Below are 27,632 nucleotides of genomic sequence, written 5' to 3' on the forward strand. Positions count from 1 at the left end.
CATCCGCGTAGGCTAACAGCTTCACTGGTTGGAGGTTGAAATCCAAAGGATGTGATAGTGATGACCGAGGAAGAGCAAAGCCTTGAAAGTGAGGATCATGGATGATGCGACGAAGAAGGGGTTCAAAGGCAAGGTTGAACAACACTAGAGAAATCGGATCACCTTGTCTCAAGCCACGCTGTTGAAGGACTGGAGTGGATAAGAAACCATTGACGTTCAATCGAAGATACAGTGGGTGGAAAAATGGTTCCAATGTTTTCAACTTGCAATTTTAAAGCTTTATATCTTTTGAACTACAAAGAGTAGCGGCTCACAAAAACATGCATTTTGTAGCGCCTTTCAAGCTAATATTAGTGCAAAAAGTTTTTGCCTGTACCGTTACACAATCGGGAAAAAATTAAGACTAAATACAAAAACCGACATTGGAACCATTTTTCCACTACAACTGTATATAAGTTTATTTGTTAATTGGTGGAGCTTTCGCTGGAGTTTTTTGGCTAATTATGAGTCATACTGTTCCGACTACCGCCGAAAAAGCCTACGTGACTTATAAAAGTAATTTATCCCCGGTCAAATATTTTTTTTCCTTTTCTTTCTCCATATATCGAAGCTCTAGGGTATCACTACACGTATGGTTCGCACTCTCTCTAAAAACAAGCAAGAAAGCATCAAATCGTTGGTTTTACAGAACAAGCCATACTCAGTGATAATGGAACGTATTCCAAACTTAAAAAAATTTACCTTAAGCAGATATGCCAACAAGTTTTCTCCTGGTAGAGTAACAGCAAACCCTGGTAGAAAGGCTGTTCTAAGCGTTACCACCAAGTCTTATATACGTAAGCAGATTGTTAATGGTACCCTCAAGACTGCAAAGGCTGTTCATAAGTATCTAGTATGCACTGGTCACGCTATTAGTTACTCAGGCACCATTAAGGTTATGAAAAGCATGAACTTCCATGCTAAGATCAAGGTAAAAAAGCCTTTACTGACTAAGGTTCAGAAGGCAAGACGACTAGCATGGGCGGAAGAGCATAAAAACTGGACAAGCGACGACTGGAGACGCATGGTATTCAGTGACGAAACAAAAGTTAATGTTTACGGCTCAGATGGTTGCAAGTACTATTGGAGTCGACCAGATGATAAACTTCAACCCCATCATCTCGACTTAACAGTTAAAGGAGGGGGTGGTAGCATTATGGTACGTGGTTGTATTACCTATGACGGACCTGGTTATACATGCTGGATTAGTGAAGGCACGATGAAAGCTTCTGATTACGTCGGAATACTTGGTAAAACTCTTATGGATAGCCTTGAGTACTACGGCTACCATCCTCAGGACATCTATTTTCAGCAGGATAACGATCCTAAACACACGTCTAAGCTAGCTAGGCAATGGTTCAAGGACAATAACTTCAAGTGTGATCATACCTTCAACTGGCCTTCACAAAGTCCAGATCTAAACCCAATAGAGTACATCTGGCACCACCTTAAGCTCAAGTTAAGTGCCTATGATACTAGGGCAAAAGGTGTGCATGAACTATGGAATCGCGTTGAAAAAGAATGGTCTACTTTTACAGCAGAAGACTGTAGGAGATACATAAATAGTATGCCAGATCGTTGTAGGGCTGTAATTGCTGCGAAAGGCGGTCATACAAGATATTAATAAAATAATGCACATAGTGGAAAAATGGTTCCAATGTCGGTTTTTGTATTTAGTCTTAATTTTTTCCCGATTGTGTAACGGTACAGGCAAAAACTTTTTGCACTAATATTAGCTTGAAAGGCGCTACAAAATGCATGTTTTTGTGAGCCGCTACTCTTTGTAGTTCAAAAGATATAAAGATTTAAAATTGCAAGTTGAAAACATTGGAACCATTTTTCCACCCACTGTACGTGCCGAAGAACAGAGAGGATAGACTATGCACTATAGAAGCTGGGAGGCCGAGACGAAGGAGTACTTGTCGAAGGTATTCAGGATGAACACGGTCATACGCCTTTTCTTGGTCTAACATCAAGCCTATAGCTGTTGAACGAGATGTTCGAGCGTGTGCCATAGCTAATTTCGTAAGCAAACCATTATCAGCAATGAAGCGACCACGGACGAAGCCGGTTTGGAAGGGAGTGACAATTTGATTAGCGCAAGGGATTAATCGAGAGTTGACGATCCGAGTAAAAAGTTTAGCATCTGTATTAATTAAAGAGATGGGCCTCCAATTCTTCAGAGCAGACAGATCCCCTTTTTTTGGAAGTAAAGTAACACATGTTTCAAGCCATGAAGGAGAGAAGACTCCATACTTAAGAGCGTTGTTAAAAACAGCTAGTGCAATGCTGCGACATTTTGGGTGCTGTATCAACAAACTCAGAAGCTCATAGGGCAGACCATCCATTCCGGGACTGCTCCGGATAGGGGCACGGGATGCACCCTCCAGTAGGTCATGGTAGGTAATGGGAGACACGAGGATGGAGCGATCCACTTCAGATAATCGTAAGTGTTCAGGTATTGCCCCAATCAAATCGTCGATCGCGCCTTGTTCAACGGGTTGAGGTGAATACAAATTCTTGTAAAACGTAGAAGCAGCATCTAGCATTTCATCACGAGTAGAACTAAGAGTGAGATGAGTCGGATGTAGGAGAGGCGGGATAAGCTGACGAGCGGAACGAGTAGCGACTGTCCGTTTAAGATAACCTGGGGACAATTCGCCTAGTTCACGCCAGCGAATTCCAGCCCTCAATGCCAATGTTTCAACATGATATTGTTGAATATCAGTTAGCTGGGCTTCGACAATCTTGAGTTGTGGGGAAATGACGTTGGCACATTCCGGGTCATGCTCAATTTTCTTGAGCAAACCATGACGCTTTTTCTGAAGCAGTGTTTCGGCTTTAGCCAATGTAAAGGCCGATTTTCGTGAAAAAGACTGAGCTGTTTGTTTAACTGTTGATTTCAGTGCATCCCATCGCAATTCAACGGGGACAGTGTCATCAAAGGTGGCAATAGTTCGACTGATTGACGTTGTCAGCAGTTTGCAAAAAGCAGGATCTGCAGCCAGGCGTGGGTGGGCGCGCCACAAACCTTTGCCAATGGCGGAAGTATCGTTGTTGGATGCGGACGTGAGTAGTGGGATCCTCAAAGAAACCATAAAGTGATCGGTCCACGTTGGTTGAATATAGTGCACACGGCCAAGTGACTGGGTGGATACGAGGTCGCGTGAGATAAAGATATAATCGATACATGACTGTTGAGTGCCTCGATGAAAAGTTGGCAGTGCAGCTTGATCAGATGGGGTAACGCCATCCACATAGTAACTGTGAATATGCGAGAGCCAGTGATCAGGAGCCTGTGGACGACGAGAACGAGGAGACAGATGAGATGCATAGGAGTAATTAAAGTCTCCTAACAAAATGTGTCGCGAAGGATTTGAAGGCAAACTAGAAAAGTCACCTTGCAAAACATTTGAGAAAAATACGTACCGTGCATTGCGAGAAGCAGGAGCATAAATGACGGAAACAGAAACAGGATCGAATATGTTTGACTGGTGTGAGATTGTGGTGGTAATAATACGTCCACAAACACTGAACACCGTATTGGAAAATGACAAGACAGGAGAAAAACAAACTAAACCACAGTGAGGAGACCAGAGACTATCTGAAGCTTGAAATTGCTTGTGAAATAGGTCTTGCAACTGAGGAGTATCAGCATGTGTTTCTTGTAGTGCCAATATATCGAGCGAGTGGGTTCGTAAATAGCGAATGAACTGAGAACTGGAAGACGGATCGTTAGATTTGCGCAGACCGCGACAGTTCATAGTCGCAATTTTTAAAGAAGAAGAGGTAATCGGGTTGGAGTTGTGTGCAGGTATGTTAGCACGTTCATGAAGAGGACAAGCAGTACGGGTTTCTAAATTCATAAAATAAAGGAATTAGAGGGATGAAAGGGACGGGCTTAGGCCGTCTTGAGCTTCATCATGCCCATGTTGGAATTCAAGATTAGCAATAGATTCGGCAGAAAAACCGAATGTATCGTCAGCCATATCGATGTCGACTGTGTCGGTTGGTTGTTTGTCTATGGGCTCCCTAACGAAGTCATCTTCTTGGAAAGCGCTGTGGTCAAAATTAGCGTTCTCTGCGAGGCGTATAGGGTTCTTCAAGCAAGCCCTAGCCCTAGTCGTTACATGTCCTTCCAACTGGCAGTGAGGACATCGGCGAGGAGAGACAGTGGACTCATTAAGAGAGGAAGAAGACGGCGAAACGGAAGATTTTGATCGAGTGACCATTCTTGGTACTGTAGCATACTTGGATCTCTGTGTACTAGAAGTGGTAGAAGCAGTTGGATCTACGGTTTCGATTGACGAAGGAGGAACAGAGAGAGTGGCTGGGTCATTGAGGGGGACGGATGGGGAAAGAACTTTAGATGGGGTTTCTTCCGAAACCGACTCATAAGACTTCCGAGTCTTTTTTCCACCCCCTTCGTTACGACGAGGACAGGATTTGGATTTATGTCCTTGCCCATGACAGTTATAACATGTGACCTTGGAAAGTTTCTTTGGGCAATTAAGCAAGGCGTGGTCATTACCATGGCAATATCGACAGTAAGGATCCATAGATTTCCAAGTAGCGTACACTTCCACAGAATTGGGTTTCGGATCTGTAGAACAAATATCTGTATAGTTCCAAGGGATCACATGGGGCAGTTTTGGAGAACTCTCAGACTGATGTAGTTCGAGAACCGCATATCCACGTCCGGAGTAGACGCCTGCTAAGCCACACATCGTCCCACAATTGAGCACTTTTCCAAAAGCAGAAAGATTCTCATGCATGTCAGCTTGTAACTCAAGCAAGCCTCCATTGCCCCGACCATACTGACGAGGTAAATTAGCAAACGAAATTTTAAGAATATCAGCATCGGAAGGCAATGAAGGGTAACCGATGAAAAGTTGATCAAAAGATGGCAACTTAACGCCGTGACTGCAAATCTTCTCCCTGAAAGAAGGGGAAACTGTGATCTCGGCAAAGGCTTTATGAAGGGTGATTGGCACTTCAGGCCACGATGGATAAATCATAATATCTACAGCTATAGCGGAGCTAGAATAACAATCCAAAAATAGAAACTAAGGTTATAAGGCAAGCAGAATCGAATGGCGCTGTTTAATTTTTGAAGTTCCGAATATTTCCCGATTTAGTCTAGAATAATGGGGCGTTTCTTATGTGAAGCACCTTTGTTCCCAGTTAGTTTTATATCATTTGGTACATCGGTAATTTTCAAAAATAGTAAGCACCATATAATATTTTTAAACATGTTTAACGGTCTTCAAAATATTTATGGAAGTCCATTGGATGTTTATAAACCACTTTTTTCCAGAAATTACAAAATAGCTTAATTGGAAATATGGCTCATTTGAATCTTGATGTCACGAGTTCAATCCACCCAATGACCATTTTATACTTTTGCGATAACGGATTAAGTTTTCCCTTTTATTTATTTTAGAGCTGAAATGTTTTTGTAGGTCACAAGAACTTCTTTTTGAGGGTTGATGTTGTGATAAAGAAGTCAAAAAAATGGTGTAACAAAGAAGTCAAAAAATGAAAAAAGTCAAGAAAATGTTAAAGGTCAAAAAAGTGAAAAAGTCAAGAAAATGAAAAAAGCCAAAAAGAAAAAAAAATTAACAATATAAATATTCCAACTATTTAGATGAAGAAAAAGGACAGTACAGTTCTACTCACATTTTTATTTAAATATTTTTCTTTGGGGAGGCAACCTTCACAAAAAAAGGGCCGGATCCCTTTATTTTTTTTTATCTTTACCTTTATTTGATCTTAATTAAAAGATCTGGTAGTCACTACAGTACCTTACTTTAAAAATTTCAAGAAAAACTTCTCTAAAACACTCAACTCAAAACACAAACCAACAAAAAATAGCAATAGAAAAAATTAAAAGATAAAAGATTATAAAAAATGTTAAAAAGATAAAAAATGTTGAAAATATAAAAATGGTCAAAAAAAATAAGAAAAGCAAAAAAGAAAAAAAAATATCATACATATGTATATATCCCATCTTTTTGTGAAGAAATTGTTGGTCAGTTTAAATAAGTCATATGTTTTTACGCAGTAAATAACAAACTTTAACAAGAAAGTCCCTATTCACCTAAACTTTTTACTCTACTTTAACTTTTATCAAGAAACATCGTATTGATCTTACACATAAGATCTGGTGGTCACTACTTATCAAACATCTGCTTAAACCCTATATAAAACAACAACTTACAAGGCAATCACAACCTTAAATTAAGCTTTATAAGCAAACTTAACTCAAATTAACTCACTTACAGAAAGACAACCTTAAATAGCAGCATAACTATATGCTAACTTTAATTTGCAAAGCAAAAGCGCTATTATCATGTGCTCTTGCTTAATTATAATTTTTCTTTGCCTAAAAAGTACTCACTGTTGTGATTTTTTCACTGCACCTACCATGTGTTGTAGAACAGAGTCTGATCATAACGGACATTGAATAATCACAACTAAAAGAAGTATATTAAAATTGATAAAAGATAATAATTTAAATCTTTATTAAATAAAATATACTCTTCTTTTTTATATAAAACTATCACTATTAGATTCATTCTATAAAGTAAACATGAATACTAAATAAGTCATGATCTTTACTATTCATCATTTCTGTAAATGAATAATAATGGATCAGGTACCTAGTCAACTTTGATCTGACTGGAGGCATTTCATATAAATATATCTTTCCTCTCATTGAAGATGGGACAATTCTCCCAGATCAGTTAAAGAACAATAAGATCTATAAAAACAACGAATTAAAATTTTTCATAATCGATTCAGTGATCATTCTTCAATCAAACGTGTCAATTATTGGATCTACGCTCATAACTACTCATTTACCCGCCAACTGATAGAAGAATATAAGTAGTAGACTTTGTAATGATTTCTTTTTAACAATTAAGATTGTCTTAAATAAAGTTCAGTCTCAAAAAGTATTCTTTTGGTTTATCTTTGTTATTACCTTTACCAGAACATAACACTATGAACTATAAACACACATCGAAAAACAAAAAAAGTAGCAAAGAAATGTACCAAATCCAATAAAAAATAATTTACAGTTTTTTTTTAATTCAAATTATAATGAGAATAACACATTTTATTAGAACATTTAAATTTAACTAAGAATAGATTTGTAATCAACAAAACATTATAAAAACGATAAGCATTAATATTTTTAAATGATATTCAAGAATAATATCACGATATTATATAACAGTATATAGGTTATTACTGTTGTAGAACAGTAACTGATTGTAGTTAACGTTGATAAATATAAGTCTTAATACAAGATCATAATTAAAATAAAATAAAATACAAGTTTATTTAAATAAGATCATACAATCAATTCCAATTAAACATGTTCTTTTAAAATATGTATTGTATTCATGAGAGTTCTTTGATAAGAAGTATCAACTAAAATAACCAAATCCAATCCAATGTCAGGAATATTGCTAATCTTTCACATAATTGAAATAACGCGTAAAATAACGTTATTCAAATCAGTGAGGAATTCCCAGAATAAAAGATAATCTATGACAGACATACAAAAGAACAAATGAAAAGTTTTCATAATCATAAATAGAGATGACACTTGATAAAGCACCTGAAAGAGTAGAAGAACGTTTACAATGCAAGATATCAAGTCATTCACTCAATAAGATATAAATATCTGCCTTCAATTAGAATAATTTTTACTTTAACTTAAACTGAAATAAAGATCAGACTCGAAACGTTCACAAACTGTTTCTTTATTTTTGTTTTTACCTCTTGTTTTCTATTATCTTAACAATTACAATTAGTTTTTTTACGACTAATGTTTGAACCATAATGAAGAAATAACGATATTTTAAGAATCGAGGAAGCAATGTGATCCTTACATAATATCAATGATGTTATTTAGTTAAAAAACTTAGTATCTATATTACATTCATCAAAAGATGCTTAGAAATAAGCTTCCATTTGGTATGCATGCTCGGACAGTGGATGATGCCACTTTGCAAGACATCCTTGTTATAGCATATACGCTAAGAACCCTAAATCGGTCGCAAAAATTTTGGCGGCCATATCGATGTTTCATATAACTGCCATACATCAGTAATGTTAGAATTCAAGAAACATACAAAGGAGTTGGCGATTGCTAATCCTTCACAAAAGTAAATGAGGGCAAGCTGAGGAAATCAGATGCTTACAGTGCCAGATGAGCTCCAAAATTCAATTTTTCAGATTCCATTCAAACTTCTACCCAATATAGCGTACTATTGGATAAGTCATTTCCCAAAGTCTCGGAGTGTGAAATCAAATATTCGCTCCGCAATCATAAAAAAAGTGCAGACATGCTATAAATTTAAGGGTCACATAAAATTGTTTCTATTCGATGGTTTTTAGTAAAAATTTGCATACCATAAGCTCTAACTGATTAAAGTATTTGTGCAAAATCTCCGCCAAAATCTCCGAAATTTCTATTTTTTTATTGCTGTTTTTAACATATTTCTCTTCATCAAATACAGATATTTTAGCAAATCTATAACACCTATTGTTGGACCATATAGCTACACAAATGTTCAAAGTCTTATTAAAATCTGTAAAGAAGTCATTGATATAGAGCGTGCCCAAAAAAATTGCATACCGCCTATTTTCAAGCGCAGATATCTACAACAAATAGTCGGAATTGGAAAACGAAAATGGTACCAATCGATGCGCAATGACCAAAATATATATTTCCATATCTGGAATGTAGTTATAGCGCCGATTGAACCGTAAATATCATGATTTATCCATCGTGGCCTGAAGTGCCAATTGTCCCGATTCAGAAAGAGGGGAATCGATAGTATTACGGTTGGTAGTGTTGAGTGAAGTGCGAGGATTAGATGGCGTACTAGAGGTTTGAACATTACCCCTCAAAATACGAGCCCACGATTTGTTGGAATGAAGGATTGGTGGAGGAGGTTTGTCGGGAGTTGCCTTTTTTGGCGGCAAATTTTCGTTAGCGGAAAGAACCATGTAGTTATTTTCTATAAGATATCAGTTGTATTAAAATAAATAACGATACACAAAGATTAAACTATGATTGAACAATTCCACACTTTTCCAAATTTAGAACAATAAGATCAGTATTTGTCATCCTAGCGAGTCTTGTTTAGGATAGGGGGGTTTTAGGTAAAAGTAGTATAACAACAAAGATAAAGAAATACTGTTAGAACTTGGTATCTCTTTATTAAGTTAAGATAACTAAGATTGAATATGATAAATTCTACATGTAAAAAGTGAGAGTATTTATAGACATGATACGGATAAAGAATTAGGACAGATTTATGATCAACTCGACAGAATAGATGATTACTATTTCTAACTATTAGTTTAGCCTGTTCCTAGCTTGTATTGTCAATTATGCTATTGGGATGGTTTCAGATAACTCTGGATGTAGGACTATTTAGGAGACGGTACGGATGAATATAAAATCCTCTAGTTCCGTGATTGGATATTACGGCTAATAATAATATCTCAGTTAGGATAAAGGTTTACATGACTTAATGATGATCCGGTAAGTAATTGTCATTCCTTATTCAACATGCTCATATCATCAATAAACTATATTACAACCACGCCATACATTTGACTGTGTGAAGTTAATATGAATAAAGCCTAATATAAAAATCTAATCAAAGTCTTTTATTGATCTGTGTTGGGAATAATGTTATAAATGATTCCAAGTTATGTCAACATATTATTTAGGATCATATGAGATTCCTTTTACTAAAATAAGGTGACTATAATCTTATGTATCCTTAACAAGTCTAATCAATTGTCAACCCCAAAAGTAATTAGATCAAAGTTAATTGACTGGTTATTATTTCTATTGTTCAACTTCAGATGCATATATTAGAACATCGACAAGCTTTAGCTTAATCATTGGTTCTTCAGCACGACATCGTTACCGAGTCTATATCTTTTATATCTACGCTCACAAAGAATATAAATAGTTGCCAACTTTTTATCCATTAAACGGGGTTCTTTTGCAACATAAAGAAATCTGCAATAAAGAAGGATTTTAATTTTATATTGCTGTTATTGTTTTTTTTGCTTAATTTTTTTATTTAATCTTACGATTAAAACAATAAGATTTGGTTTTGTGAAATAAGGTTCAAATATTGAATAAGGTTCAAAAAATTTGAATTGATTCAATATAGGGATTCACAAGACGCAATCATCATTAGCACCAATATTATCATTTGCTTCGTCACACTCCGTTTTCAAATAGGTTGTTGCTGTAACTTGTTAGTACTTGGGAGTTGGCTTATGTTAAAGTGATGTAGATTTGTTTAATTTGAGGTCTGAAGTCTTGAATGACTTGAGTTTAGGTAGCTTGATTGAATGTTTAACAGTTCTTTTGATAGAGTAAACTGTCTTTGAGTAGTGACCAACAGATCTTTTTAGATCAATAAGGTTAAGAGTAAGATTGTTTAATAAAAGATAAAAATAAAAGGGATCTTTCTTGATTTGTGATAACTCGGGTATCAGATCAGAAAGAATAAGTAAAAATAAAAAGAAAACAAAAGGTTATTGTGACCCAATAAGAAAATATTGCTTTTTAAGCGTAAGAAGTTTTTTTTTTTGGATTTATATAATTTATTGGATAATTGGATTTTGTATAAAATATTCATCTTATTTACTGTAGCGGACAAAACTGGTGCACAAAAATGAAAATCAGTATTGCATCTCCGCCATATGTCTGCGACTTTTGTGGCATATACCATCTGAAAGGCAGTCTAAAAGATACATTATGATATGCAAACGGGAACTGTGTCGGACATCCCTCAGGGATAAGATCATTTTTAGTGATTTTTTGAATATTTCAATTTTCGCCAAAAATATAGTACTTGTCTAGCCTTCCTTCAATTTTCCTCATATCTCTCCCGTTTGCTTTCAGATTTCACAGTATATTAGTGAGCTTTAGTAGCTCTTGAAAAATACATAAACCCATGCTTATTTTGTATTTCCCATTGAATTCTCCCTTTTGTTTTCACCCTATTCACCATGGCAAAGTACTTGCCTTATATGCTTAAGAAAATAAGTAACTCTAAAAACAAAGCTCTGAGATTTTGAATACACTTAGTTCGTACGGCAGCGGATCTTTTTAGGGTAGCAAGAATCTCCAAATGGACAATCAACAGGATAAGAAAGGAAGAAAAGAACATCAAGGCTTGTGACCGTGGTAGTCGACCGATCGTAGTCAGCAAAATAACTAATGCAATCATCCGCCTAAAGTTTCGACAAGGACCTTTACGCACAGCTTCTGATGCTCAGCTCTTTTTGAGGACCTTAGGATACAGTATTAGCAAACTGTCAGTCAGAAGGCACTATAGGAAGCTAGATTTTGAGTCTGGAACTAAGGAATCGAAGATTTTCATTAGCTGTATAAGCCAGAAAAAGCGATGAAAGTGGTATCACGGCAAACCATCGCATACTATAGAGGGCTGGAAGTCCATCATCTTTAGCAATGAAAAAAAATGAAGGTTATGAGTGCAGATAGTATACACTAATATTGAAAGCAAGTCGAGCAACCTTAGCGATCTTTTTACGGTGATCAAACAATGAAGCATGTTGGTGGCTCTGTTACATTTTAAGGCTGTATTAGATATTGAGGACCAGGATATTTGTATCAAGTATACGATGCTGTAATAAAGTCATAGGTATACACATGTATTTCGCTTACTACATACCACAAAAGCCTAGGGTATAGTGGTCTAAAATATCGTAATCTCTCGTTTCAGCATGACAATAACACAAAGCACAAGCCAAGGCATGCCACAAACTCAATATTTGATAACAGGGCTTCTGTGCTAAGGCGTTAGTTAGCACTAATCCCGGCTTAAGCCTTCTTAAGCATGTTTGGTGGCAATTGAAGGCAAAGCTATGACGATACGACACTAGATCAAAAAGGGTAGATTATCTTTGGAAAAGAATAGTTAAAGAGTTGGGCTCTTTTACTGAAAGTGATATATACGTATACCACTAGCATATGCGAAGAAGAATATTCGATGATATCAAGAGATGAGATGATTATACAAAGTCTTAGATTTTAGACACTTTTGCGGTTTTTAGAAAACATAGATTTTTATAAATGAAAAGCATGCTCTTCGCTCAGTTTTAACAATGTCATGCTAGGAATACACGTAAACTACAATGGCTAGTATATCTTCCTTCTAATATAGTTTCATAGCTATTGCATTCACCATGAGCAAGTAATGGTAGTTAAAAGCTGAAAAAAAGTTTTGTGCACCAGTTTTGTCCGCTACTGTATATAAAAAAAAGGCGTGACTTATTGTTTGTGTTGCTTGACATCAATGTCGCTGGACATCAAAATTGTTCTTGTGATCAGCATTGTTCTCTTGATCCAAAATTTCATCATTTGTGCTACTGTTATTTTAAAGGTTGGCTTATTATAAGTGAGTTAATTTGAGTTAAGATTGCTTGTAAAGCTTGATTTTAAGGTTGTGATAGCCTTGTAAGTTGTTGTTTTTTATAGGATTTGAGTAGATGCTTGATAAGTAGTGACCACCAGATCTTATGTGTAAGATCAATATGATGTTTCTTGATAAAAGTTAAAGTAGAGTAAAAAGTTTAGGTAAACAGGGACTTTCTTGTTAAAGTTTGTTAATTATTGAGTAAAAATATATGATTTATTTAAACTGACTAACATTTTCTTTACAAAAAGATGGGATATATATATGAGTATTTTTTTTTCTTTTTAGCTTTTCTTATTTATTTTTTTTTTTTGACTTTTTTCATTTTTCAACTTTTTTCATTTTTCGACTTTTTTCAATTTTCGACTTTTTTCATATTTTGACTTCTTTCACTTTTGCTTCGTGTGACCTCTTTATTCACTACTATTGTCACAGTATATAAAATCACAAACCGCAGCCTTTGTTGGCGTTAACATTGTAAGGTTCTTTACTACATTGACTTTTTTCACTTTTTTTTTTGACCTTTCTCATTTTTTTGACTTTTTTTCATTTTTTGACTTCTTTGTCACACTGTGAGATTGGAGCTTGTAAGGTTTTTAGAGTGTTAAATAGGTTTGTATTGAATAAGTCTTGATATAAGATCAAAGGTTTAGGTAGGATTTGATTCCAAAAAGAGTAATGATTTGAATATGAGTTTCTTGCGTTAAGTGACCACCAGATCTTTTGAAGTAGATCAAACTGTAAAAAGATAAAATAAAAGTAAAATAAAAAGGATTTACAATGAAGTGTATATACTTCAAGGGACTTCTTGTTCTTGATGTTAAGTAAAATAAAAGAAAAATAGAAGAGATTTACTTTGAATGATATTTATTAAAATAATCAAAAAGTAAAGTAAATAAAGCGAAGTAAAGTAAGTAAAAGTAAGTATAAGTAAGTGAAGTTAAAAAAGAATAAGAAATATAGGGTTATTTATATATTTTTTGGTTTTTCTGATTATCTGCTGTTTTTGTTTTTTTTTGTAAAGTAAAAATTTTGTATGAATTTACATAGCCATCTAAATTCAAACAACTGTCTGTATTCATATAACTGTCTGCATTCATTCAATTCTTGTGGTACAGTTCTTTTTCGTAGCAATTGTGTTACAACACTACTGTAACTTGTCGGTTATACTGTAGTTAGATGTGCTTACGGAGGTAAATTTAGGTGTTTGGTTGTTAAAGTTGATAGAGTTTTTCTTGATAAGAGTAAGATTTAAGCAAAAGCTTGTTATATTTGTCGTTGATAGTGACCACCAGATTTTATGTGTAAGATCAATACGATGTTTCTTGAGAAGGTATTGGGATTTAAAGTATATAATAAAAATATCAGGAACTTTATAAGTAAAGATAGCCTGTTTATAATATAAGTGATTCTTTATTGAAATGAATAAGATATAGAATAATTGTGTCAAAGAAAATAATTGTTGGGATATTTATACTAGTTGTGGTGGTTCCTTTTTTTTTTTTCTTTTTCTTTTTTTTTTAAGTTTCTTTCATTTTTCTATTTTTTTTCATTTTTGAACCTTGTTTGATTTTTGAACTTTGTTTCATTTTTGAACTTTCTAGTCTTCGCTAGCCTGACTTTGTGTAACGCTTTCATTTTGGTTTTGTAGGTTACAACACTACTGTAATTTTCTTTAATATATTGCTTGTTGGCGGGTTTAGGTTTTCAAGTATGTAAGTTTTGTCGATAGTGACCACCAGATCTTGTTAATAGTAGATCAAACTTGTTAGAATAGGTTAAACCCTTGAGGTTTAGGAATAGCTTTACAATGAAGATTATTGACTTCAAGGGACTTCAGTATTTAAAATAGAACACAGACCAAAGGGTTTCAATTGAACGCTTGATGGATTTATTGTTTTATAAAATAAAGAAAATATAAAAAGAATATAAAATTCAAAAGTAAAGTGAAGTGAAGTGAAGTGAAAATAGGGATAAGATACAGTGCCTCACAAAACCCTTCAAGTGTTTTGGTTTTTTTCGTTTTTTGCTTGTCACCGAGTACTAAGTACAGCAATTGGTAGCATGCCATACCTCATCTGAAAGCCATGGTGATAGGGTACTTGGAAAATGTTTAAACTCCGAGTTTCATTTAATGACAGCGGAGTAATAACATTTTAAAAACAGGCACACACTTGAAGGGTTTTGTGGGATTTAAAAAATCTCAAGTTAATGTCGTAAAAATCATCATAAACGTCACAAAAGTGTGGCTTATTATTGTTTTATGTAAAGTTTTTTGCTTTTTACATTTTTCTATATTTTTTTTGCTCTTTTTTTTAACATTACCCAATTACAGTAGGTCAAAAAACTGCTGCAAGGAATTGCAAAATTCATGTTTTACAGCTGCTTGTCCATGGATACTGCACCAAACTATCTCAAACTTTGACTGTTTGTACCTCAATAGAAAGTGCGTTTATTCGTCGATTATCGGATATGGGCAATGTTTATTGGTGGAATTTGATACTGCTAAAGGTAGTATTCTAAACATCCGGTATTTTTTACTTGTTTACATATGTTTGAAATAATGAATTTTAATACAACCCAACCGGTTGCTATCATAATTTTTCACATTCTTGACATGATTAGAATGATGCCAGTATATAAAAGCGCTTACAATTCCTTTATTTTAAATTTTATATTCCCTTATTTAAATTATTTCTCTTTTTTACCCTATCGTCAATCGCATGCCTAAACGGCTGTCAGAGGAGAAAATAAACGATCACAAACAGGCATTAACCGCATCCACATCAATGTATGATATTTCCAAGGAGCCTAGATTACATTAATCAACTGTTAGTAGATACTTTATAACGTTGTTTTCAAGTAGGACAGTGAGCACAGGTGATAGACCTGCAGTAGTCTCCAAAGTGACGAAGCGGTTAATCAAAAGAAAAGTCATTGAACGGGTTTTAAAGACTTCCAAAGAGGTATACCGGGAGCCTGTTGGATTTGGCTACGATATCTCATACCAGTCAGAAATTAACGTACTGAAATCAATGGAGTTCCATTTTCTGATAGAAAAAAAGGAGCCATTTCAGACAAAAGTGCATACGTAGCATCAGTTAAAATGGAATAAGGAACATCAGGATTTGGCAATGGTTGACTGACAACAAATCGTTTACTTTAATGAAACCAAGATCAACGTATAGGGCTTTGATGGTGATAATCACTATCGGAAAAGGCCAAGTGACCTTTTTCAACATCATGACCTGGATTTTGTAATTCAGCATGAAGCTAGCAAATTGATGTCCTGGTGTTGTATAACCTCTGAAGGACCAGGATATGCTTGCTGAATTTACGATGGAAAGTTGTACTCGGGTGTTTACCAGCATATTTTGAACACTACGCTTCGTGATACTATGAAGTACTACAATTTCGACTGGTCCAACATTTAATTTTAGCATGACAATGACCCAAAGCACAAGGCATAATTTACAATGGCCTAGTTATGTAGTAACCAAGAGAGCTATATTAACGATTGGCCAGCTTAGATCCCCGACTTAAATTCAATCGAGCACGTAGGACATCAATTGAAGTTGTAGCTCAATTATTACGAACGTAGAGCAAAGAACACAGATGTGCTTTGGGAACGAGTTGATGAAATATGAATTGACTTCGATAAATAACTTTGCCAAAGGCATGTAGATAACATTTTGAAAAGAACTCAAGAGATTATTAATAGAAAAGGAGGTTCAACTAAATATTAATAAATAAATTCATTCCGTTCAAATTTTCATTTTTTCAAATTTTCAAATTGCGCGCCTCATACTTCCTTCAATACTTATCTAATAGGGCTTAAACTCTTTCGGATTTTTCAAGACATGTAGAAGATTTACTATGTGGGAACAGAGGCAGTTTGTGCCATTGTAACAGGATGTGCGCTACAAAAACCAAGAAAAATGGATTCCTTGCAGCAGTTTTTTGACCTACTGTAAGTGACATGCGACCAATTAGCAATGACATTCAGAACAGAATTGTTGAACTTCTTAAAGAAGGGGTTTCTGGTGAAGAAATAACAAAAACGACTAGTGTTAGTACTGGAACAGTTTCAAAAATTCGAAAAAACCACGATTTGGGAGATTTAAAAACTAATGGAGGCAGACCATGCCTAATCTCGACATTACTGGGTCGGCGAATCTTGCGAAATTTCAACTCTGGCAATTACAAAAATGCTTCAGATGCTTCTAGAAAGCTGTTGGAAGACGGTGAAAACATCAGTGCACAGACTATACGACGTTTTTTAAAAGATCCAGGTTATGCAGCAATTCATAAGCCTAAAGTCCTATCTTTGACGAAGCACCGTATGAAGGAAAGATATGAATTTGCCCGTGCACATCTATCATGGACCATCGACGATTGGAAAAAAGTAATTTTCAGCGACGAAACTAAAGTGAATAGAATTGGTTCAGATGGTTTACAATGGACTTGGACTAATGGCGATAAATTAAAAGACTTTCAGGTTCAGCATATGATCAAGCATGGAGGAGGCTCATTGATGCTGTGGGGCTGTTTAACATGGCATGGTGTTGAATACCTATCCAATATCAAGGGAAGCATTAATTCTGACTTTTACATTGGTATTTTGGAAGATGAGTTAATGAAAACGATTGATTGGTATGACCTTGAAAAAGAAGATATTATATTCCAGCAAGACAATGCTAGTATCCATACTGCTAAAAAGGTTTCTGAGTGGCTGGACAACAATAATATTACTGTATTAAGATGGCCTTCTCACTCTCCAGACTTAAATCCTATTGAGAATCTTTAGTCAATTCTGAAAAGACGCTTATTGCAGTATGAAAAGCAGCCCGACGGAATGCTTGAGTTATGGTCAAGAGTAGAGAACGTTTGGGAGTCAATTACTCAGAATGAGTGCCAAAAACTCATAGAAAGTATGCCTGAACGTATTAAAGCAGTTTACAATGCAAAAAGGGGTCATACTAAATATAAATTGTTATAAAATAAAAATCCCACAAAACCCTTCAAGTGTGTGCCTGTTTTTAAAATGTTATTACTCCGCTGTCATTAAATGAAACTCGGAGTTTAAACATTTTCCAAGTACCCTATCACCATGGCTTTCAGATGAGGTATGGCATGCTACCAATTGCTGTGCTTAGTACTCGGTGACAAGCAAAAAACGAAAAAAACCAAAACACTTGAAGGGTTTTGTGAGGCACTGTATAAGGGTATTTATATGTTTTTGGTTTTTATAATTTTATGTTGTTTTTGGTTTTCAAGCAAAAGAGTTGATACTCCGTTTTCAAATAGGTTGTTACGCAAAAGTTCATTTTCTAACTGGCGTGGTACTAAAAAAAACTTGACTGTATATTGTAATGATTTGGTTTATAGTAGTTTCTCTGTTTGGGAGTGTTGAGTTAAGGTTTAAATAAACAGATTTGGGTGTAATTGATATAAGAGTTGCTTTTATATGAGTCAGATTTGGCTTGATTCGCTTGTTATAGTGACCACCAGATCTTATAAAGTAGATCAGACTGTTTTGATAAAGGTAAAATAAAAAAAAAAAGATAAAAAGATAAATAAAAGGGGGTTTTACAATGGAGTATGATAGCTTCAAGGGACTTCTTGTTCTTGATGTTAAATAAAATAAGAGATAATTTGCCTCTAAAAGAATATTTATTTGATAAAAAGAAAAAGTAAAATAAGAAGTGAAGTAAGTAAGAAGTTAATAAGAAGTGAAGTATTTTTGTGATTATTATTTGGAGTTATTTATATGTTTTTGGATTTTATGCTTTTGTTCTGCTTTTGGTATTTTGGGTGGTTGTTATAACATAAGAGGCGGTTGTTGTATAGTGTAAGGTGGTTGTTGCAAACTGTAAGGCGTTCGTTATAAACTGCAACGATTTAAATTCTGCCGTTTTGTTCTTGCGTGTTGTTATTTTAAAGGTTGGCTTGTAGTAAGTGAGTTAAATTGGGTAAAGTTTGCTTGTAGAGCTTGATTTAAGGTAGTGATTGCCTTGTAAGCTGTTGTTTTGTATGGAATTTAAGCAGATGCTTGATAAGTAGTGACCACCAGATCTTATGTGTAAGATCAATACGATGTTTCTTGATAAAAGTTAAAGTAGAGTAAAAAGTTTAGGTAAACAGGGACTTTCTTGTTAAAGTTTGTTAATTATTGAGTAGAAATATATGATTTATTTAAACTAACTGACAATTTCTTCACAAAAAGATGGGATATATATATATGTATAATATTTTTTTTTTCTTTTTAGCTTTTCTTATTTTTTTGACCTTTTTTATATTTTCAACATTTTTTATCTTTTTAACTTTTTTCATTTTTTTAATTTTTTTTATCTTTTTGACTTGACTCGGCTAATCTCTGTGCATCTTCATTGCCATTTTCGTTACAGTGTTACAATATCTTCCAGTGTATATCCTTCAACACTCTTCTCCCGCAAAAGTTACGCCAACTGCGAAAAAAAATAACTCAGAACTGACCAACGTTAACACAGAGGTAAGCAGCTCTTAATCATAATTGGAGACACCGGGGATTGAACCCGGGGCCTTCTGCATGCAAAGCAGATGTGATAGCCACTACACTATATCCCCTTTTTCTTTCGCTTTTGGTTAAAAAGGTAAATTTGGTTCTTTTTTGGAAAGCCGATATCTCTGTCAAATCAAGCCATCCATCAACAATTTTTACATCAATCGACTCCTTTTTATCAATACTTTTATTTGGTCTAACTCTTATTGCTATATCTTCCATACTTGTTGCTTAATCGTCGTTCAAAGTTTGCATCCAAATGTCGACAACAAGAAATACTAGAGGTTCTAAAAACCTGAATGCCGCCGCCGGACCCAGTTCACCGGACTTGGAAACAACAGTCCAGAATCTTAGTCACGCCCTTCAAGCGGTCACTGCTCGTCTCTCTGCTTTAGAAGAACTGAAGCTCGAACTGGAAACCTTGCGAGGTGAGAACGCTCGCCTTGCCGAAACAAACCGGTCTCAAGCCGACGAAATTGCTTCCTTGCGTGCCGAACTGGCCGCACACACTGTCGGGGTCCCTACAAACACCCCAAGTTCAAATGCCGCTGCTTCTTCTTCTGCTCCTCCTAATGGTGCTAAAGCGACCGTTCCTTCGCCCACCTTGGGTTCTGCTGCCTCGTCTTGGGCTACCGTTGCTTCTCGTTCTGCCAAGAACAAACTCCGTCGTCGTGCTGCTGCTGCTCGTGGTTTCCAGCCTGTGTCTGGTGAACAAGGTTTTGAATACGTTTACATACCTCGCTCTCGTAGGATGACCTACACTGAAGCTCGTCGTCGTATCTCTCGTCTTGGTGTGGATAGCTGGCGCATCTTAGATGTGTGCTATCCTGCCCACTCTGTTGTCGGTCTCTTGGTACACTTACAGTACAAGCCTGCTCTTCTGTCCTTGTTGGAAAAGGCCAAGATTCCCACCTTGGATACCTTTGATCCACTCGATCCTGCTAACCTGGCTGACCCCAAGTTCCAATCTGTTTCTGCTGAAGAGCGTAGTCATGCCATCTCGCTCATCAATGATGACCGCTCTCGTAAGGCTTTGGAGCGCTTGCGCTATCCTGTTGCTCTTTCTGTCTCTCGCTACCTGTTAGCACAAGCCTTGGTCTCGGATGAGACAGTGTCTGAAGTGCTGTCTGCTAAGCAAGATCGACCCAAGACTGCTCGCCACTACGATGATATGACTGAAGACATGGCTCTTGACGACTATGAGCATCATCGTCCTGCATCGCGCTCTAGCTATGGATCCTTATAATGATGAGTAGTAATACTTGTCATTATAATATACCCTCGGTCTCACCATCTGGTATGGTCCCAGATCCGTCAACCCCTTCCTCTCCTTTGGTTTCTCCTGGTTGTGGTTATGGTTATACCCCAGATTCCTGTGGTTGCCTGCTTATTTTCAGTGTTGTGGTTGAGGAGCAGTTCGCACCCCATTTTATACTAATTAGGACAAAGCTGGTACTGGTTTGTTACGTTTTAGTCCACTATCGGTTTCGAACCCTTGTCTAATTGCTGAGTTGGATGGAATATTGCCACTTGGCTAAACAAAAATTTAGGCCGTCGAGAAAATAATGTCTTTCAGATGATGGTTCAAAATATTTTGAGCTAGTAAAATTTATTTGGAACTTTCTACGATTTAAACGCTATGTATGTTTGTAGCATGGTACAATATTCAATCCTGTTCTCTGGTCTTTGTGTGAGGAAAAATAAAACGTAATCTGTTTAAAACTCTTTATGTGATTACATATAACGTGCAAAGTTTTTCGATATTAGCTTGAGTAATTACTATGTAAGTCAAAGAAAAACTGACTATCATCTGATACGTATGGATTTGTAAAACAAGATTCACAATTCGAGCATTATGCATGCATTGTATAAAGCTTTCAGTTTTGTTAGTCATGGCTGCCAGGTTAAGTACATTTGGTCATTATGTATGTTAGGTGAAGAAATATGCTCAACCTCTGCTGGATTTGCCTAATGAAAAACAGAAGCTGATTGCGGCTAACATTAACATATATAAATCTTAATACATGGTTATAATGAAACTGGCATAAAAGCTTATCTATGTTGTATAATGGTTTAAATAATAAAGGAAAAGGTAAAAACAAAGATCAAGAAACAGTTTGGGTACTTTTTGAGACTGATCTTTATTTCAGTTTAAGTTAAAGTAAAAATTATTCTAATTGAAGGCAGGTATTTATATCTTATTGAGTGAGTGGCTTGATATCTTCTATTGTTATCGTTCTTCTAATATTCAGGTACTTTAGCAAGTGTTATCTATAATTATGATTATGAAAACTTTTCATTTGTTCTTTTGTATGTCTGTCATAGATTATCTTTTATTCTGGGAATTCCTCACTGATTTGAATAAGGTTACATTACGCGTTATTTCAATTATGTGAAAGATTAGCAATATTCCTGACATTGGATTGGATTTGGTTATTTTAGTTGATACGTCTTCTTATCAAAAAACTCTCATGAATACAATACATATTCTAAAAGAACATGTTTAATTGGAATTGATTGTATGATCTTATTTAAATAAACTTGTATTTTATTTTATTTTATTTTAATTATGATCTTGTATTAAGACTTATATTTATTAATGTCAACTACAATCAGTTACTGTTCTACAACAATCTAAATAAGATCCTACAGTTAGTTCCAAATAAACATTTTCCAAAGGAAATTTTATTGTATTAATGATGGATTTTTGATGAGAAATGCCAACTAGAATAACAAGATCATTTCCTGTTGTCAAGATAAAATCCAATGTCAGGAATATTTCTGATTATTCACATAATTGGAATAACGCGTAAAATAACGTTATTGAAATCAGTGAGGAATTTCCAGAATAAAAGATAATCTATGGCAGACACATAAAAGAGCAAATGAAAAGCTATCATACTCTTAGATGATGACGAAAATCATAAATACCTCTTGTTAAATTACCTGAATATTAAAAATACACACACAACAAAAGATATCGAGCCACTTACACAATATAATAAAAATGTTTGACTTCAATTGCAATAATCTCTACTTCAAGTTAATTTGAAATAAAAATAAGCCTCAAAGGTACTGAAACTGCTTCTTCATCTTTGTTTTTATCTTATTTTTGAATACTTTTGTCATTATGCAACAAAAAGCTCTTTTCAAATTTTGTTACAAGGCAATTATCATTAACAGATATGAATATAATCTTTTCTTGGTATTTTAAGTAAATAAGTTGCTTTATTACTTTTTATGTTCAATAAAATAGAAGAACGATATACTCTTAAGCTCGTACTAGCTCATTACGTACTTTATGTTTGCACACGGATGCAATTTATCATCAACTATTAAAGATGTTAACAATGTCAATGTTGTAAACATAATTATTTTCTATAAGATATCAGTTGTATTAAAATAAATAACGATACACAAAAGATTAAACTATGATTGAACAATTCCACACTTTTCCAAATTTAGAACAATAAGATCAGTATTTGTCATCCTAGCGAGTCTAATCAATTGTCAACCCCAAAAGTAATTAGATCAAAGTTAATTGACTGGTTATTATTTCTATTGTTCAACTTCAGATGCATATATTAGAACATCGACAAGCTTTAGCTTAATCATTGGTTCTTCAGCACGACATCGTTACCGAGTCTATATCTTTTATATCTACGCTCACAAAGAATATGAATAGATGCCAACTTTTTATCCATTAAGCGAGGCCCTTTTGCAATAGAAAGAAATCTGCAATAAAGAAGAATTTTAATTTTATATTGCTGCCATTGTTTTTTTGCTTAATTTTTTTCATTTAATCTTACAATTAAAACACTATTATGCAGATCTTTACATAATTTAATATAAGCACTTGCTCCTCATTCACCAGTCTATTTTGGTAGATATACATACATATTAATAAGTCTACATTTCCATATATTCATATTATCAATCGTTAATAATGCTTGATTGCTATACAATGGTTATCTTTGGAGCACAACATAAAACATATGTTTCTTTCATGGAAGAATATCAATTGGAAGCTTGGAAAAACTTAAATGAAAAGAAAAAGAGAGATATAAAAAAAGAATTTGTAAGGAAGGGTTTTGATGCAATTCATAAAAATAGAATGTATAATTCAAATATAGTTTTTTCTAATCTAAAATATGGTTCTGGTATGAAACATGAATGTATAAATGAAACAGAATTAAATAGCGAGAAAAGATTCCATTTTAAAAAAAAGTGCAAGTATGAATTCAGATAATATAGAAAATTATAGTTTCAAATTTTGTGGTATGTTAAAATCGTCATTAGATATAGAAGATCCTATATACGTGTATTGTGAAGCCGTAGAGGGTTCAGGTTTGAAAATATTATCTGCTATGTTGGAAAATATAGGTCATAAAATTTTTAATAAATGGGATAAAAGTATTAAAAAGGGCAAGAGATGCGTATTTTGTACTGGCGATAGTGACGCAACACCCGAAATGGATCATCTAATAAATAGTTTTTGTAGAGACGAAAATAAAATCGGTGAATATATAAAATACTTTTTAGGAAGTAAAGTTGTTTGCGCATGTATCAATTTAAAGAAAATTAGACAAATTCACATTTTAACACCTCATTGGAATTTACCTGTAATAAATCAGGCAATTGGAAGATCAACAAGGAAATTTCCACATGACTCATTAGTGCTGCTTTAAGGAACGTTGGGCTGAAGGAAAAGATAAGATGCAAGAGGATTCCGGGCCAGGTATTTGCACTACGTGAGATCCAAATATAGCAATTAATGCGCCCGAATTTTCCGGATCGAATGGTGTAACTTTTATGGCCGTTACACGTAAACTCAGCTCGTGAATCGCATTACAACGGAAAAAAACTACCTTTGGCGGACTAAAATAGAGCGATTGCACCCCCAAGACGTTGGTGGATGTGGATATGGATATGGTTAAACCCCAAAATCCTGTGGTTGCCCGCTTAATTTCAGAGTTGTGGTTGGAGCACTTTTCATGACTGTATCTATAGTTAGCGTCACGGCTATGGCTAAAAACCAAAATCTAGCGTTGCCTGCTTACTTTGGGAGTGATCGGAGTGATTTCAGACACTAGAGGCACCCCATTTGATACATAAATGAGGCAAAGGCATTTTTACACCTAGTGGCCTATGTTTATGGCTATGGCTATGCTTATGGCTAAATTTTGGCTTATGCCTAAAGTTAAGCCTGATCGATGCTTACTTGTCTGGTTAAACCCCAAAATCCTGTGGTTGCCCGCTTAATTTCAGAGTTGTGGTTGGAGCACTTTTCATGACTGTATCTATAGTTAGCGTCACGGCTATGGCTAAAAACCAAAATCTAGCGTTGCCTGCTTACTTTGGGAGTGATCGGAGTGATTTCAGACACTAGAGGCACCCCATTTGATACATAAATGAGGCAAAGGCATTTTTACACCTAGTGGCCTATGTTTATGGCTATGGCTATGCTTATGGCTAAATTTTGGCTTATGCCTAAAGTTAAGCCTGATCGATGCTTACTTGTCTGGTTAAACCCCAAAATCCTGTGGTTGCCCGCTTAATTTCAGAGTTGTGGTTGGAGCACTTTTCATGACTGTATCTATAGTTAGCGTCACGGCTATGGCTAAAAACCAAAATCTAGCGTTGCCTGCTTACTTTGGGAGTGATCGGAGTGATTTCAGACACTAGAGGCACCCCATTTGATACATAAATGAGGCAAAGGCATTTTTACACCTAGTGGCCTATGTTTATGGCTATGGCTATGCTTATGGCTAAATTTTGGCTTATGCCTAAAGTTAAGCCTGATCGATGCTTACTTGTCTGGTTAAACCCCAAAATCCTGTGGTTGCCCGCTTAATTTCAGAGTTGTGGTTGGAGCACTTTTCATGACTGTATCTATAGTTAGCGTCACGGCTATGGCTAAAAACCAAAATCTAGCGTTGCCTGCTTACTTTGGGAGTGATCGGAGTGATTTCAGACACTAGAGGCACCCCATTTGATACATAAATGAGGCAAAGGCATTTTTACACCTAGTGGCCTATGTTTATGGCTATGGCTATGCTTATGGCTAAATTTTGGCTTATGCCTAAAGTTAAGCCTGATCGATGCTTACTTGTCTGGTTAAACCCCAAAATCCTGTGGTTGCCCGCTTAATTTCAGAGTTGTGGTTGGAGCACTTTTCATGACTGTATCTATAGTTAGCGTCACGGCTATGGCTAAAAACCAAAATCTAGCGTTGCCTGCTTACTTTGGGAGTGATCGGAGTGATTTCAGACACTAGAGGCACCCCATTTGATACATAAATGAGGCAAAGGCATTTTTACACCTAGTGGCCTATGTTTATGGCTATGGCTATGCTTATGGCTAAATTTTGGCTTATGCCTAAAGTTAAGCCTGATCGATGCTTACTTGTCTGGTTAAACCCCAAAATCCTGTGGTTGCCCGCTTAATTTCAGAGTTGTGGTTGGAGCACTTTTCATGACTGTATCTATAGTTAGCGTCACGGCTATGGCTAAAAACCAAAATCTAGCGTTGCCTGCTTACTTTGGGAGTGATCGGAGTGATTTCAGACACTAGAGGCACCCCATTTGATACATAAATGAGGCAAAGGCATTTTTACACCTAGTGGCCTATGTTTATGGCTATGGCTATGCTTATGGCTAAATTTTGGCTTATGCCTAAAGTTAAGCCTGATCGATGCTTACTTGTCTGGTTAAACCCCAAAATCCTGTGGTTGCCCGCTTAATTTCAGAGTTGTGGTTGGAGCACTTTTCATGACTGTATCTATAGTTAGCGTCACGGCTATGGCTAAAAACCAAAATCTAGCGTTGCCTGCTTACTTTGGGAGTGATCGGAGTGATTTCAGACACTAGAGGCACCCCATTTGATACATAAATGAGGCAAAGGCATTTTTACACCTAGTGGCCTATGTTTATGGCTATGGCTATGCTTATGGCTAAATTTTGGCTTATGCCTAAAGTTAAGCCTGATCGATGCTTACTTGTCTGGTTAAACCCCAAAATCCTGTGGTTGCCCGCTTAATTTCAGAGTTGTGGTTGGAGCACTTTTCATGACTGTATCTATAGTTAGCGTCACGGCTATGGCTAAAAACCAAAATCTAGCGTTGCCTGCTTACTTTGGGAGTGATCGGAGTGATTTCAGACACTAGAGGCACCCCATTTGATACATAAATGAGGCAAAGGCATTTTTACACCTAGTGGCCTATGTTTATGGCTATGGCTATGCTTATGGCTAAATTTTGGCTTATGCCTAAAGTTAAGCCTGATCGATGCTTACTTGTCTGGTTAAACCCCAAAATCCTGTGGTTGCCCGCTTAATTTCAGAGTTGTGGTTGGAGCACTTTTCATGACTGTATCTATAGTTAGCGTCACGGCTATGGCTAAAAACCAAAATCTAGCGTTGCCTGCTTACTTTGGGAGTGATCGGAGTGATTTCAGACACTAGAGGCACCCCATTTGATACATAAATGAGGCAAAGGCATTTTTACACCTAGTGGCCTATGTTTATGGCTATGGCTATGCTTATGGCTAAATTTTGGCTTATGCCTAAAGTTAAGCCTGATCGATGCTTACTTGTCTGGTTAAACCCCAAAATCCTGTGGTTGCCCGCTTAATTTCAGAGTTGTGGTTGGAGCACTTTTCATGACTGTATCTATAGTTAGCGTCACGGCTATGGCTAAAAACCAAAATCTAGCGTTGCCTGCTTACTTTGGGAGTGATCGGAGTGATTTCAGACACTAGAGGCACCCCATTTGATACATAAATGAGGCAAAGGCATTTTTACACCTAGTGGCCTATGTTTATGGCTATGGCTATGCTTATGGCTAAATTTTGGCTTATGCCTAAAGTTAAGCCTGATCGATGCTTACTTGTCTGGTTAAACCCCAAAATCCTGTGGTTGCCCGCTTAATTTCAGAGTTGTGGTTGGAGCACTTTTCATGACTGTATCTATAGTTAGCGTCACGGCTATGGCTAAAAACCAAAATCTAGCGTTGCCTGCTTACTTTGGGAGTGATCGGAGTGATTTCAGACACTAGAGGCACCCCATTTGATACATAAATGAGGCAAAGGCATTTTTACACCTAGTGGCCTATGTTTATGGCTATGGCTATGCTTATGGCTAAATTTTGGCTTATGCCTAAAGTTAAGCCTGATCGATGCTTACTTGTCTGGTTAAACCCCAAAATCCTGTGGTTGCCCGCTTAATTTCAGAGTTGTGGTTGGAGCACTTTTCATGACTGTATCTATAGTTAGCGTCACGGCTATGGCTAAAAACCAAAATCTAGCGTTGCCTGCTTACTTTGGGAGTGATCGGAGTGATTTCAGACACTAGAGGCACCCCATTTGATACATAAATGAGGCAAAGGCATTTTTACACCTAGTGGCCTATGTTTATGGCTATGGCTATGCTTATGGCTAAATTTTGGCTTATGCCTAAAGTTAAGCCTGATCGATGCTTACTTGTCTGGTTAAACCCCAAAATCCTGTGGTTGCCCGCTTAATTTCAGAGTTGTGGTTGGAGCACTTTTCATGACTGTATCTATAGTT

The 27,632-nt window shown here is 35.9% G+C and overlaps 7 protein-coding genes and 1 non-coding gene across 8 annotated transcripts; 4 read left to right on the forward strand and 4 right to left on the reverse strand.

The window, feature by feature from the left end:
• Positions 1–709: 709 nt before the first annotated feature.
• Positions 710–1,780, forward strand: RO3G_17149 (uncharacterized protein; the record flags this gene model as incomplete). The annotated part of the gene is made up of 3 exons (XM_067671733.1): positions 710–1,289; positions 1,386–1,586; positions 1,776–1,780. 3 exons carry the CDS (start codon positions 710–712, stop codon positions 1,778–1,780), a joined length of 786 nt encoding a protein of 261 aa, XP_067527947.1.
• Positions 1,781–2,178: 398 nt separating this feature from the next.
• On the reverse strand, positions 2,179–5,057 carry RO3G_17150 (uncharacterized protein; the record flags this gene model as incomplete). The annotated part of the gene is made up of 5 exons (XM_067671734.1): positions 2,179–2,185; positions 2,296–3,426; positions 3,469–3,895; positions 4,010–4,098; positions 4,291–5,057. The coding sequence occupies 5 exons, from the start codon at positions 5,055–5,057 to the stop codon at positions 2,179–2,181; spliced, it is 2,421 nt and encodes an 806-aa protein (XP_067527948.1).
• A 3,769-nt stretch (positions 5,058–8,826) lies between these two features.
• On the reverse strand, positions 8,827–9,063 carry RO3G_17151 (uncharacterized protein; the record flags this gene model as incomplete). The annotated part of the gene is made up of 1 exon (XM_067671735.1): positions 8,827–9,063. The coding sequence occupies one exon, from the start codon at positions 9,061–9,063 to the stop codon at positions 8,827–8,829; it is 237 nt and encodes a 78-aa protein (XP_067527949.1).
• A 2,034-nt stretch (positions 9,064–11,097) lies between these two features.
• Positions 11,098–11,499, forward strand: RO3G_17152 (uncharacterized protein; the record flags this gene model as incomplete). Its single annotated transcript, XM_067671736.1, has 2 exons — positions 11,098–11,134; positions 11,177–11,499. The coding sequence occupies 2 exons, from the start codon at positions 11,098–11,100 to the stop codon at positions 11,497–11,499; spliced, it is 360 nt and encodes a 119-aa protein (XP_067527950.1).
• A 4,129-nt stretch (positions 11,500–15,628) lies between these two features.
• RO3G_17153 (uncharacterized protein) lies at positions 15,629–15,970 on the reverse strand (the record flags this gene model as incomplete). The annotated part of the gene is made up of 1 exon (XM_067671737.1): positions 15,629–15,970. One exon carries the CDS (start codon positions 15,968–15,970, stop codon positions 15,629–15,631), a length of 342 nt encoding a protein of 113 aa, XP_067527951.1.
• Positions 15,971–16,869: 899 nt separating this feature from the next.
• Positions 16,870–17,334, forward strand: RO3G_17154 (uncharacterized protein; the record flags this gene model as incomplete). Its single annotated transcript, XM_067671738.1, has 1 exon — positions 16,870–17,334. The coding sequence occupies one exon, from the start codon at positions 16,870–16,872 to the stop codon at positions 17,332–17,334; it is 465 nt and encodes a 154-aa protein (XP_067527952.1).
• Positions 17,335–19,060: 1,726 nt separating this feature from the next.
• On the reverse strand, positions 19,061–19,133 carry RO3G_19224. Its single transcript has one exon. It is a non-coding gene; the product is annotated as a tRNA-Ala (tRNA).
• Positions 19,134–19,327: 194 nt separating this feature from the next.
• Positions 19,328–20,314, forward strand: RO3G_17155 (uncharacterized protein; the record flags this gene model as incomplete). The annotated part of the gene is made up of 1 exon (XM_067671739.1): positions 19,328–20,314. The coding sequence occupies one exon, from the start codon at positions 19,328–19,330 to the stop codon at positions 20,312–20,314; it is 987 nt and encodes a 328-aa protein (XP_067527953.1).
• Positions 20,315–27,632: the final 7,318 nt, after the last annotated feature.

Source organism: Rhizopus delemar, genomic scaffold, assembly GCF_000149305.1.
Source record: "Rhizopus delemar RA 99-880 supercont3.26 genomic scaffold, whole genome shotgun sequence".
Taxonomy (NCBI): domain Eukaryota; kingdom Fungi; phylum Mucoromycota; class Mucoromycetes; order Mucorales; family Rhizopodaceae; genus Rhizopus; species Rhizopus delemar.